Source organism: Rhododendron vialii, chromosome 7a, assembly GCF_030253575.1.
Source record: "Rhododendron vialii isolate Sample 1 chromosome 7a, ASM3025357v1".
In the NCBI taxonomy this organism is placed as follows: Eukaryota; Viridiplantae; Streptophyta; class Magnoliopsida; order Ericales; family Ericaceae; genus Rhododendron; species Rhododendron vialii.
In genome coordinates this window covers 30,686,547-30,699,119 of record NC_080563.1, presented here as the reverse complement: position 1 = coordinate 30,699,119, position 12,573 = coordinate 30,686,547, and the positions used below count along the sequence as shown (strand labels likewise).

General features: G+C 40.5%; 1 protein-coding gene across 1 annotated transcript in view; it reads left to right on the top strand.

The window, feature by feature from the left end:
• LOC131333319 (urease accessory protein G) overlaps positions 1-12,573 on the top strand; it is a 30,415-nt gene that overhangs the window by 8,637 nt on the left and 9,205 nt on the right. Inside the window, exon 4 of the mRNA XM_058367779.1 lies at positions 877-937. Within this exon, the coding sequence (XP_058223762.1) occupies positions 877-937 (61 nt within the window). The remainder of the gene's footprint in view (positions 1-876; positions 938-12,573) is intronic.

Genomic DNA, 12,573 nt, shown 5'->3' with positions numbered 1-12,573 from the left:
AAAATGGTTTAATTCGTTTTGTGCCTCAGTTCATCAAGTGGTAGTAGTAATTTGTTCATTCCACTTCTAGTCCAGTTTGCAAGAATCCATACAAGTGGTCATTTCGAGGGAATCCCGATTTTAAGCTTTCCACTCTATTTACCATTTGAGTTATCTTGGGTGTCTTGTAACCCCTTTGGATTGTGAGAAATAATGGGAAAAGAAAGAAAGGAGTACAAAGTCACTTGTTTGGATGATTAGTGCCTTGTTCGTTTCCCTTTCTGAAAAAAAAATTTCAACTCAAAAAATACTCATTACCCCTACTTCCAATTATTACTCTCCATTCACTATTCTCATTTCTCTCTCTACCTCTCTCCACTCATTACCCCTACTTCCAATCATTACTCATAAAAAAATTCTCAAAAATTTATCAAAAACTCATCCAAGCACAGTATTTGTATAAAAAAGGTGAGAAAGGATGAGAATTGTAGAAAAAGAGAGGTTTTCATTGGTCCATTGTTCTTTCTCACAGGTGAGAAACTGCCCTCTTTTTCGTCCTTTTCTCTAATCCAAAGGGCATCATACCATTTAAATTAATTTCACTTTGATTCATGTCATTTTATAAGCTTCTTAGGTAACATGCTTTTCTTGAAGTGTATTTTGACCTACTTGTATTTTTATATCTAGCTTTCTTATTTCTTTATGGAAATGTCAGTTTCAAACTGGTTCAGAGTATGGGAGTCGAAACGAGAAGCATAGAAATTCCTACTACTTTTACAATCACTACTCTCATGCTAGTTTCCCTTCGTTTATGTGGGCTGATGAGTATATCTTGCAATATAAAATCCTTGATTAATTTAAAATTTCTCTGATAAATATTTGTATTTTGGTGCACAGGAAAACAGCTTTGATGTTGGCTTTGTGTCAAATCTTGCGGGATAAGTACAGTCTTGCCGCAGTACGTAAGATCTACTAAACGTTTCTGTGATTCATGCTCCGTGACTATGTCGTTACGATTTCCCCATACATCAAATAACTTTGTGATTTGGGATTTAAGAAACTATTGGTTAATTTCTCATTTTTGTGTAATTACAATCTTCTATTTTTCTATACCCTTAAAACTCCACACAACAATCAAGAGACTCTTTTTTTTTTTTGGGTATATCGAAGTGGATAATAATGTTAGAACCTAATCCTAAACGGTCGTATTGTGTACCAACACAACAAATCTGGTAATGAAGAGCTTGGTAACTGGATCTTCAACATCAAAGGTATGACATGCAAGAAATGTTACCCTCTTGTTGAGAATAAAAATAATAAAGTTGTCCCTCTCTCTAAGAGTATCCACAATGCTATAATAGAAAATGGATAACCAAAAGTTGCCACATTAGCTTTTGATTATCCATTTAAGATATTGTTAAGGTTGGCAATGTAGAGGTCCACAATGGCATAATCAAAATTAAATAACTAAAAATTGCCACATCACCTTTTTAAATTACAAAAAAAAAATTACTAAAAACTGTGAACATAGGAAATGTTTTTTTTTAAAAATAATTTTAAGACTAATAAAAACTATTTATAATAGAAAATAATTTTTGAACTTTTTTCGAAACTTTTTTAAACAAACAGTTTTAAGAAAAATAGCTTTTGTGTAACTATGGTTTTTGAAAAAATAGTTTTTATATAAGAAAAGATTTTGAAAAAAACATTTTCTTATACAAAACAATTTTTTTTTTAAAAAAAAATTTGGTGTAAAAATGTTTTTTAAAAACAGTTAAAAACAATTTTTGGGGGAAAACAGTTTTTTAAAAACAATTTTAAAAAAGAAGTTTTTTAGTAAAATTTTTTTAAAAAGAAGGGGGCGGGGGGTGGGAAGGGAAGAGAGTGAACTTTTTTTTTGTAATGATGTGTGTATTTGATTGAGAATGTGAGCTTCATTAAATTTTGTTATTGGCAAAAGGTTGTTAGTTTTGGTTATCCAAAGTCCAAAATTTGATTATTTCTAAGGAGGTTGCTAAGTTTGATTATAGCATTGTGAACCATATTTTGCACCAATATTGTTAACTTTAAAAACCTATCACTTTTGGTTATGCCATTGTGGATACTCTAACAGCTTAAGCTTTTAGATGAGTTGGTGGTTACCAATCTAATATGGTATTTGAGCCGGCAATAGATCCTGTATTCGAACCTCACCACTTACCTAATGATTAAAATTTATTCGTGTTTAGCCCACTTATGGAGGAGAGCTAGGCCACACTTGAGAGGGCGTGTTGAGAATAAAAATAATGAAGTTGTCCCTCTCTCTAACAGCTTAAGCTAGATGAGTTGTTGGTGAACAATCTAATACCTTTGAACAAGATGGATTGCGCACTGAGAGCCAGAAAATTCATGGACTCTTTACCGACTGTCCACTTGGTTGCTATAGCTTGTAGAGTTTGTAATCAGTTTGAGGAACATAAAATGCCCTATGGTGTTGTGGCAACAAAATCCAGACTTGTCCATTATCCCCAACTTACAAATAAGTCCGTCTGTATTGAGGTCCCGACCATGTTATGCTGAACCTTTTACGGGCCAATTTTCGTTCCTCACTTGTATGCTTCCACCCGCTCCTACATTGACCTAATGCAATTCTTGCTGCAACTGCAGAAGCACCTGATGGTTGGCTTTGAGCCACAATACTTCTTTCATATAAAGAATGATCACCAATTGATGTTTCCTCTGGTGTATTTAGTAACTTGAATAGATATTTATGCTGTTTTCAACAGTTTCCATTTGTCTACCCTAAAGGTTCAATATCTGCAATTCAGGTTATTTACGTAATGGTTGGACTAAACAATCACAAAAAGGTGCCTACCATATGCACCTCCCACTGCACCTCCCACTTCAGCCGTACATCTGAAAAATAAAAGTAGTTTGTGCTGTTGTTTTGTTTTAAGTTCTAACCAGTAACCAACACCAATCAGACCTACCAAAACTAGTTTGGTCATAACAATAAACAACCAATATGGGTTAACTCAAGATTGTGAGTCATATATCGGAATCAAATACCACTCTGTGAATCATGACCAAAAACCATTTGGTTTTAAAATCACAACCCATTTTGATTTGACAATTAACTGGCCCCCTAGCAGATCAACTCATGCGAAATCCATTGGGGCATAACCAACACTACTACGGTTATAACCAACATCATTCATAACTGGGCATAGTGTACAAACCCAGAAAGTGGTATGTACTACAGAATTCTGCTTATACAATTACCTCCTTTTTTTCTATTTTTTTCTAATCACTTTGTGTAATATATCTCACGTATTCAATAGTCTTTTCTAGCTCTTCTTAGTAAAGCTGCCATTATGAGTTTCTACTTCCTAATGTACTTGATTAGGAGAACTTGATATTACCAAGTATGCTTTCATTTTTTTCACATCCCCTCTTATTCCCTTTTTTCTTAAATTTTATTTAAGAATCCAAAGGCAACCAGGATTTACAATAGAATTTATGTCCAGCTACCAGGGATCTCTTGGAGGTTCCAAAGCCTAAACTAAGAAAAGCAACATACTCCAAAACCTGAAAACTTATAGAACTGAGGCATACCCACAACAGCCTATTGATCAGAAGAGTTGCAAGCACAATAGTCAAACTATGAATACTTAAGTGACCTAAGAATTTTAGTAGACACACTCCAGACTATGCAAAGTTGCCTATTCACTCCTGTGTTTTCACTTGTCCAAGAGCTAATTCTATCCGTTATGGCGTTCTCCACTGTAGTTTTGCAATTATATTCCCTTATCTGTGGCACATACCAAGTTGAAGAACTGATTAGTTCTTGGACATTCTAAGTGAACAAAATTGAGGCAACTGCTTGTTTGCCTGCTTACTTGGGACTTAACAACTTGAATTCTCGGTCGTGTAAGATCCTTAACTTTTCAATGAACGGGCTTTTCTAGACCCATCTGTTATCACATGAACTCCATATCCGCATCCGAACGGGGAGCATCGCTGGCCCCCATGCCCTTCCCTCCCAACAATTTCGAGCACTCTTTGACTCTCTTTTCATAGTCCTTTTATCCTTTTTGAAAAAAACTCCCCAATATAGTTACATAATTATTGTGTAACTTGTTTAAAAATTTTACGTGAATTTTTCTTATTTTTTTTAGTATTTTTTATCATTTTGGAAAGAAATGCAAACTTTGTTTTCGCAAGCTTTGGCGTTGTATGAAAGTGAATATTTTCTTAAACTATTATAGTCATCTTACGTGCATAGCGCAGATGGGTAGGTTGGAACGGAGCCTTGTGGGAAGATGATAGCACTTATCTTATACGGACCATTGGAGAATGTAACAAAGGCAATTTTAGAAGGCGAGTCAAAGTGTGTTGGAGGCTATGTAGCACAGATACGGATACGGACACGGATATTGACAACGAAATTCTAAAAAAAATGGGGATATGGACACAGCGGGGCACACGCCGTGTGTGTGTGTGTATATATGCATTTTAAGTTGTATAAATATATATATATTTTTTCCAAGTTTTGCAAAATGTAAACAAATCAAAATGGATGAGAGGAATTTGATGATAGGGTTTCTTCTCTTTAGGACTTGTTTTTATATGTTAACTTACACTTAAACCCAAAACATTTAACTATTTAAGTAATAACATAGTTACCCCAAAAAAAAAAAAAAGTAAAAAAATACACTTACACCCTTGCCGCGGATGCGCCACGTGCTATGTCGGACACGTATCTAGCCGTGTCCCCGTGTCTCCGTTGTAGGGGGATGAAAACAATTGATGCTTCCTATCAACTGGATTGCAACGGCTTATTCGTGCCTCTTCACCGGAACCCTAGCTCGACGTCTGAACCCTAATCTGCAAAATAGACAGGGGGTGAGTGCACCTTTGCCTCTCGTGGCAAAGGCCCTCCGATGCCTTTGTTAGTATCTCGTACTAGAAAACTCAACCCTAATTATCAGAAGGAAAGCAATAATAATGCAATGTATTGCGTACCTTTTACCTCTAGGTTTTCCTCTTATTTATAGATTCACGTATGCTTGCTGGCCAAGCATCCGTGTTGCCCTAGGATTCCTAAATCGTATAGGAATTCCAGGATATCAAGGATTCTCGTTTCCTTTATCAGTTCATTACTTTAATCCTTGTAGGACTCTTTTCCATAACAAGCCGAACATCCCATACTCGTTGGGTATCTTTCTCAGATCCTATATTCTTGGGATCTTATTCCTTTACGGGATATGACTATTCTGGAATCTTCCAGAGTATTCCTTCTGCTCCTGCTCTCGATTGGAGCTCCTTCTTTGTTCGGCCGTCTCATGGCCAAACAGACGGCTTGGACCAGTTCACTTCACATGTAACTGGTCCTTGAGCCCATACAACCTTCCTGGACCGTTGACTTCTCATGTCACTGGTCCATATTGCCGAACACTTGTTTAGCACGATGACCGTCCTGTCTATATTCAAACTATGGTCCCACGTACCATTTATTCGGACATCGATTGCATTGCTTTCAACCCGTGATCACTCGTATCACGTGCTAGGTTCTTTACAACATCTGTTCGGCTGTATCATAACCGAACAGTCTGCTTGGACCAACTACTTCACATGTATCTTGGTCCAATGTAATCAAAATATCTCTAACTGCCGAACAGTCTATCTATAGCCATGACTTCTCATATCACTGTTCACCGAACTGCCTGGCGGTAAGTCTAGTCGTATTTACCACGTGTTCCTAAACATCACGTGTTCGGTAACTAAATGTACCTGCTCGGGAATACCTCCCTACAATTGCTCCCCAGCTTCATGTATTTACCACTGTTCGGGGGCAATATATGATGCTTAGAAACAGAGTTCTATCAAGACCAAACTCTTTTGATCCCGTGCAGTCATAATTTCAATATCTCATTGATGCCTTTTGGCGCCTCTGTCATTATACCATCTCGAGGTAATGACTCCACGTGGCTTGTTTCATATGCCTAGCATTAAATTCGAACTGACGTTCTATGAAACGGCGTCAGAACAGTTTCTTCTTTCCGTTACTTTTACCCGTAACGTCGTGAGAGGAAACGTTTCGTCTCCGTCCCCTAACCATAAACCCCTGAAAAGGCTCTTTTTGGTTGTTTACCCAAAACATTCGAACTTTCATTCTCTCTCTCTAAGCTTTCCGCCATCGCCGCCTTCTGCAAACTTGATTGCAAACCGGGAAATCGTCACAGTACTCTTGTAAGATTTCTCGTTCTCACTTCATTTCACCTGCTTAGTTTTCCATCTGAGATCTTATTTCTCAGATTCGTGGGTCGTTTCTAGGGTTTCGATTCGTATCCATTTCCATTATTTCTCCGTTTCTGAATATACTCATGGCGGATGACAACCCTCCTAGACCCAGTAAGTTTAGGAAGCTTTGTGATACCCCTGCTGCCATGGCGGCATTTAGAGAAAAATACAATATTCCTGAAAACGTAGGGCTTGAACTTGCCCCTTTAGGAGCGGATAGGGATGCTGGATCATGGGATAGAATGTGTATCCCAATCGTATCCATTGTCGAAGGAGGGGTCCGTTTCCCCCTTCATCCATTACTTCGCCAGATTTTGAGCTGGTACCGTCTTACACCCATGCAAGTTTCTACGAACGTTTTTAGGCTGATAATGGGGACTATAGCCCTAAATGGGATTCTAGAGACCAATTTAGGAATCTGGGACATCCAGTGGTGGTATAGTATAGTACTAAACCCTGAGTACAATACTTATTACTTCAAAGTTAGGAGAGCAGAGAAGCGCTTCGTGCTCAATCTGCCAGACTCTGCTCGTGACCATGAGATCGACTTCCTCTATGTGACTGGAGCATTCGAGCCTTTAGGGGAAGATGGCCAAGTGCTGGGGCTCCATTGTCCCCACATATGGGGCTACCCACGTATGCTCTTGATTTTCCTCTTTTACAATTCTTCATTTACTGCTTTCTCGTGGCTTTCTCATGAACTAAATTTGGTTTTTCAATTTGAAACTTGCAGCTGAAAACGTTAATCATCGTCCCAGACGTACACCAAGCAACATCCGAACAGAGGATATTAACAAAGTCCTAAAATATAAAGGCGTGCCTGGTACCCGAACAGCTGGTCGGGGTCGTGACGCTGACGTGCTTCTGGGATACGATCCTTCGTACAGAGGCGTTATCGACAGGAGGCTTGCTCACCCCAGCACCAGTGCTGCCTCCACATCAACTGCTCCTCAGCCTAGGAGCACAAGAGCCAACGCAGGAGTAACTGTAGCTGGTCAACCGGGTGAAGTCCCAATTTCCGAAGGAATTCCGTTACCACGAATAAGAGTTCGAAGATCCTCACGGAGTCAGGCCTCCTCTCAACCATTACCCGAACAGCCAGCTCCCATCTGTGTAACCAGCCAATCCTCATCCTCAGGTTATTCTCTATCTCCTCCAATCTCGAGCACTATGACACGTCAGCCTTTAGACCTCAGCTCTCTCCTCACCGTCTCTTCTCGGGGACGGGGATCTGGTCGGGTAGCTTCCACAGGGAACGCCCCTTCTGCACCCCGTCGTAACAGAGGAGGTTCGAACCGCTCCACTTCATCTCGTGAAGTGGAGACTACCATAGAGGCCAGTGATGCTCACAGAGACAAACGGCCTAGATCAGAAGACCCTACTGGTACTGCTTCTCAAGCAGACACCGAAACACATCATCCCGTTTCACCAACTACCCAAGTACTTCCTCAAACATGGACTCCTCTATTCACTAGAGGAGACTGTCCCGTTCACGTCGGGGATAGTGCTAGTTCGTCGGAGACAGCACTTGCTCTGGCCCAAGGGTTGCTACTCCCTGTTGACGTACAGAAAGAGTCTTTGTCTCCCCCTGATCGGCTTGTGTCCACTGGTCTCGTCAGTGGAATCAAGGTAATAAAAACTTCTCTTCTTTAAAGCTTCATCTTTATAAGTTTTAAGAAAAAAGTTACTCACGTTTTGGTATTTGCTATAGTTTATCCAAAAAATGGTCGTACTGGGCCGAAAATTCCAGGAAGCTGAAGCCGAGAGGATCAGGCTTTTAAATGACAACACCAGGTTGATCCGAACAGTCACGAGATTAGAGAGAGAGAGAGAGATAAAGCTAAAGCTGACTTGTCTGAGACAAAGGGCAAGCTTGTGACCACGGAGGAGAGTCTGCATCAAGTTCTGGCCGAGATGGACAGCACCAAAAAGGCATCCTTTGAAGATGGTTATCAGAAGGGTTTTGACGCCACAACATCAAGTTATGTCGAGCAGATGCCTGATATTCAAGACCAAATCTGGGTTGCTTGCTGGGAGGCGTGCCTTACAAAGGCAGGAGTTGCTGAGGATTCTCCCCTATGGGTTGAGAATGATCTACCAAGTCGCCAAGTTGCAGCTCCAGCAGACGATGTTGATCAACAGATTGATGATTTTGCAGATGTTGATGAAGAAATACAAGTTGAAGCACAAAATGACGTTGTGCAATCATCTGTTTTGGAAGTGACCACTAAGATCGTTATCCCAGAGGTACAAACTGCTACTGCTGTTGATGAGGCTGATGTCCCTTCTGAGGTTCAGAACCTGGATTAAGATAGTAAACAGGTAGTTTTTTTTTAAAAAATCATCCGGCTGGTCTTGCATGACCATAGCCTTTTTTACCCTGCGTGGTACCAGTACTATCAATACTTTACTGTTAAAACAGGTATTCGGCCCTTCGTGGCATAACTTTTATGTTTTGCTCGGCTTCCATGTTTGCTGCATCTGTTCGTATGCAATTTTCAATCTAAGTAGTTCGTACTGTTTAAGCATCATTTGTTTGCATAAGTATGTCGTACTTTTAGCAAATCTTTCACACAAGATTTTTTGTTCTGAATTCTAAGTTTCACGTACTTAAAAGCGTTCCACCTTGAATGGTTTTTAAGGCATATAAGTGTGCTCATACTTAATCACACAAGTGTTTCATACTTGTGTTTAAGTGTCACGTACTCAACCGTTTGGAAATCACACAAGTGTTTCATACTTGTGTTTAAGTATCACGTACTTAATGTTTTTAAGTTTCTCGTACTTGTGTTTAGGTATCACGTACGTAATGTTTTTAAGTTTCTCGTACTTGTGTTTAGGTATCACGTACGTAATGTTTTTAAGTTTCTCGTACTTGAACAAATGTGGCTAACATATACTCGTTATGTTTTAAAAGTCTTTCAAGTGTTGTCATACAAACACTTGATCATAAAGGTTTTCCTCAAGTTTCACATACTTAGGAACATCAGTTTCACGTACTTAAAAATGTGGCTTACATATAAGTCAAGCCAATATAGTTTCTCAAGTATCACGTACTTAAAATACCATATAAGTATCTCGTACTTTGAACGTCCATACAAGTATTTCGTACTTGTACTTTTTAAAAGAAAGCATACAAGTGTTTTCATACTTGCTAAGTATCACATATTTAAGAAAATACATACAAGTGTTTTCATACTTGCATTCAAATGTATACCCAAGTTTCACATACTTGAAATTCTATACAAGTGTTTCGTACTTGTATTCGTTAAGTGTCACGTACTTAAAAATGTATAATACTTTTAAGTTTCACATACTCAAAAGGTATACCCTGCTCCCCAATACGAATAAGGAGAACCAAACTCGTAGTTCGTATTTAAATACCACAACAGTTATGCGAAAGAAGTGATTGTATTCATAATCTGTAAAACGCAAGAGGGCGTTACTCGTACCCTTTTGCAAAAATAATCAAAACTAGAACAAAGGAATTATATTCGTAATTCCCACACAATCACGTAGTGTAAATCCAAAACAGATTTTAATACTTCTAAACAAAGAACTTTCGTAAATTATGAACATTCCAAGGCCTGGGAATTGGATCACCATCCAGATCTGCCAATCTATAGGCTCCTATGCCCACAATCTCAGTTACTCTATACGGGCCTTCCCAGTTGGCCCCCAGCTTGCCTTCATTTGCCACCTTGGTGTTGCCGAGCACTTTTCGTAGCACAAGGTCCCCAACACCAAATTCTCTAGGATGAACATGTTTGTTGTAGCTTTTCATCAGCTGTTCTTGGTAAGAAGCAAGATGTACCAAGGCCTTTTCTCTCTTCTCCTCGGCAAGATCAAGCTCGATTTCAAGGGCCCTGTCATTGCCTCCACTTTCAACCAAAGCTGTCCTGTTGGTCGGCAGACCCACTTCCAGAGGTATGACAGCCTCTGTTCCAAATGCCAACGAATAGGGGGTCTCTCCCGTAGACCTCCTAGGCGTTGTTCGGTGAGCCCACAAAACTAATGGTAACTCATCAGGCCATTTTCCCTTTGCTTTGTCCAGCCTCTTCTTTATCCCATCTAGGATAGTTTTATTGGATGCCTCTGCTTGCCCATTACTCTGAGGGTAGGCCGGAGTGGAGTAATAATTTCGTATTCCATACTGGGCACAAAAAGCCTTGAATTTCTTCTGAAATTGGGATCCATTGTCTGTAATCAATGAATAAGGGACCCCAAAGCGGGTGATGATGTTTTTCCACACGAACCTTTCTATCATAGGCTCGGTGATTTTGGCCAGTGGTTCTGCCTCAATCCACTTTGTAAAATAGTCAGTTGCAACAAGCAGGAACTTTCGATTCCCAGTTGCTTTGTGCAATGGACCCACGATATCCATCCCCCATTGAGCAAAAGGCCAGGGACTTGTCAATGGCACCAGATCTTCGGCGGGCGTTCGAATCATTGGTGAGAACTTTTGACACTTCTCACAAATCTTTACATACACCTTTGCATCTTCTTGCATGTGTGGCCACCAATAGCCTTGCGTAATTGCTCGGTGGGCAATAGATCTGCCTCCAGCATGGCTCCCACACGTTCCCTCGTGGATTTCATGAAGGAACTTCTGTACCATCTCAGGATGTACGCATAGCAAATAGGGACCTGTAAAGGATTTCCTATACAACTTACCCTCTGGGGACAGCCAAAACCTAGCAGATTTGACCCTTATCTTGTGGGCCTCCTTTTTATCAGAAGGGAGTATCTCGTCTCGTAAGAACTCCATGATTGGGTCCATCCAACTTGGTCCTTGGTTCACGTCCAAGACCAAATCTACACTCTTCCCAATGCTAGGCTCATTTAGGTATTCTACTGCCACCCTTCTTTTGAACTCTGTTGGTACTGCTGCAGCCAACCAAGCTAAAGAATCTGCATGAGCATTCTGTCCAGAACTTATTTGCTCAATATATACCCTCTCGAAGGTATCAAGCAAGTCTTTTGCTGCCTGCACGTAGGCTACCATCTTTTCATTCCGAGTCTCGTACTCGCCGGACAGTTGATTCACAACAAGCTGGGAATCACAATACACCCTGACCCGTTCTGCTTTAAGGGTCTTCGCACTTCTTAACCCAGCCAAGAGTGCTTCATATTCAGCCACATTATTCGATGCACTGAATCCAAGCCGAACAGAGAGTTCAATGAGAACTCCTTGAGGAGGAAAGAGGACAACTCCAATTCCAGAACCAGTATTGCACGCTGATCCATCAACGAATAACTTCCATTCTTTGGGATCCTGTTCGGCTACGGGTTGATCCTTCAAGGATGATGTCTTAGCTGCCTGTTCCTTTCTCGTAGGAGGCAAGGGAGCAACAGTGGGGGAAAACTCTGCCACAAAATCAGCCAATACCTGGCCTTTAATTGCTGTACGTGGCTGATACTCGAGATCATACTGACTTAACTCTACGGACCATGTCGAGATCCGTCCCGAGAAATCAGCCTTTCGAAGCAGTGATTTTAATGGATACTCAGTATAAACCACAACCTTATGGCTTTGGAAGTAGTGTGGCAATTTCCTGGTTGCTGTCCTAAGTGCCAGGACAAGTTTTTCTAAAGGCAGATATCTCGTCTCTGCATTCAACAATGTCTTGCTAACATAATAGATGGGGATTTGTTCGATCCCCAAGTCCCTCAACAAGACTGCACTTACTGCATGCTCGGAAACAGCTAAGTACAGAATTAAAGACTCACCAGGCTGTGGAGTTGACAATAGTGGGGGCTCGGCCAGGTACTTCTTCAGGTCCTGAAAAGCTTGTTCACATTCTGCTCCCCATTCAAATCCCTCCCTTTTTTTCAATAACTGAAAAAAGGGTCTGCATTTGTCGCTTGACCTGCTGATGAATCTGTTAAGTGCTGCTGCCATCCCATTCAGCCTCTGGACTTCCTTGGTAGTTTTGGGACTCTGTAGTCTTTGTAAGGCATCAATCTGATCGGGATTTGCCTCTATCCCTCTCAAAGTTACCAAATGGCCCAGGAATTTTCCTGAGCCAACTCCAAACGCACACTTCGAGGCGTTGAGTCTTAATTTATACTTCCTCAGGATTTCGAACACTTCCTTCAGATCAGAAATATGCCCTCCCTTTTCTCGACTCTTTACCACCATATCATCTATGTAAACTTCCAAAGTCTTGCCGATGAGCTTTTTGAACATAATGGTTGCAAGTCTTTGGTATGTAGCCCCAGCATTCCTTAGTCCAAAGGGCATAACAGTGTAACAGTATAACCCTCGTGGTGTGATGAACGAAGTCTTCTCTTGATCAGGTTCAAACATAG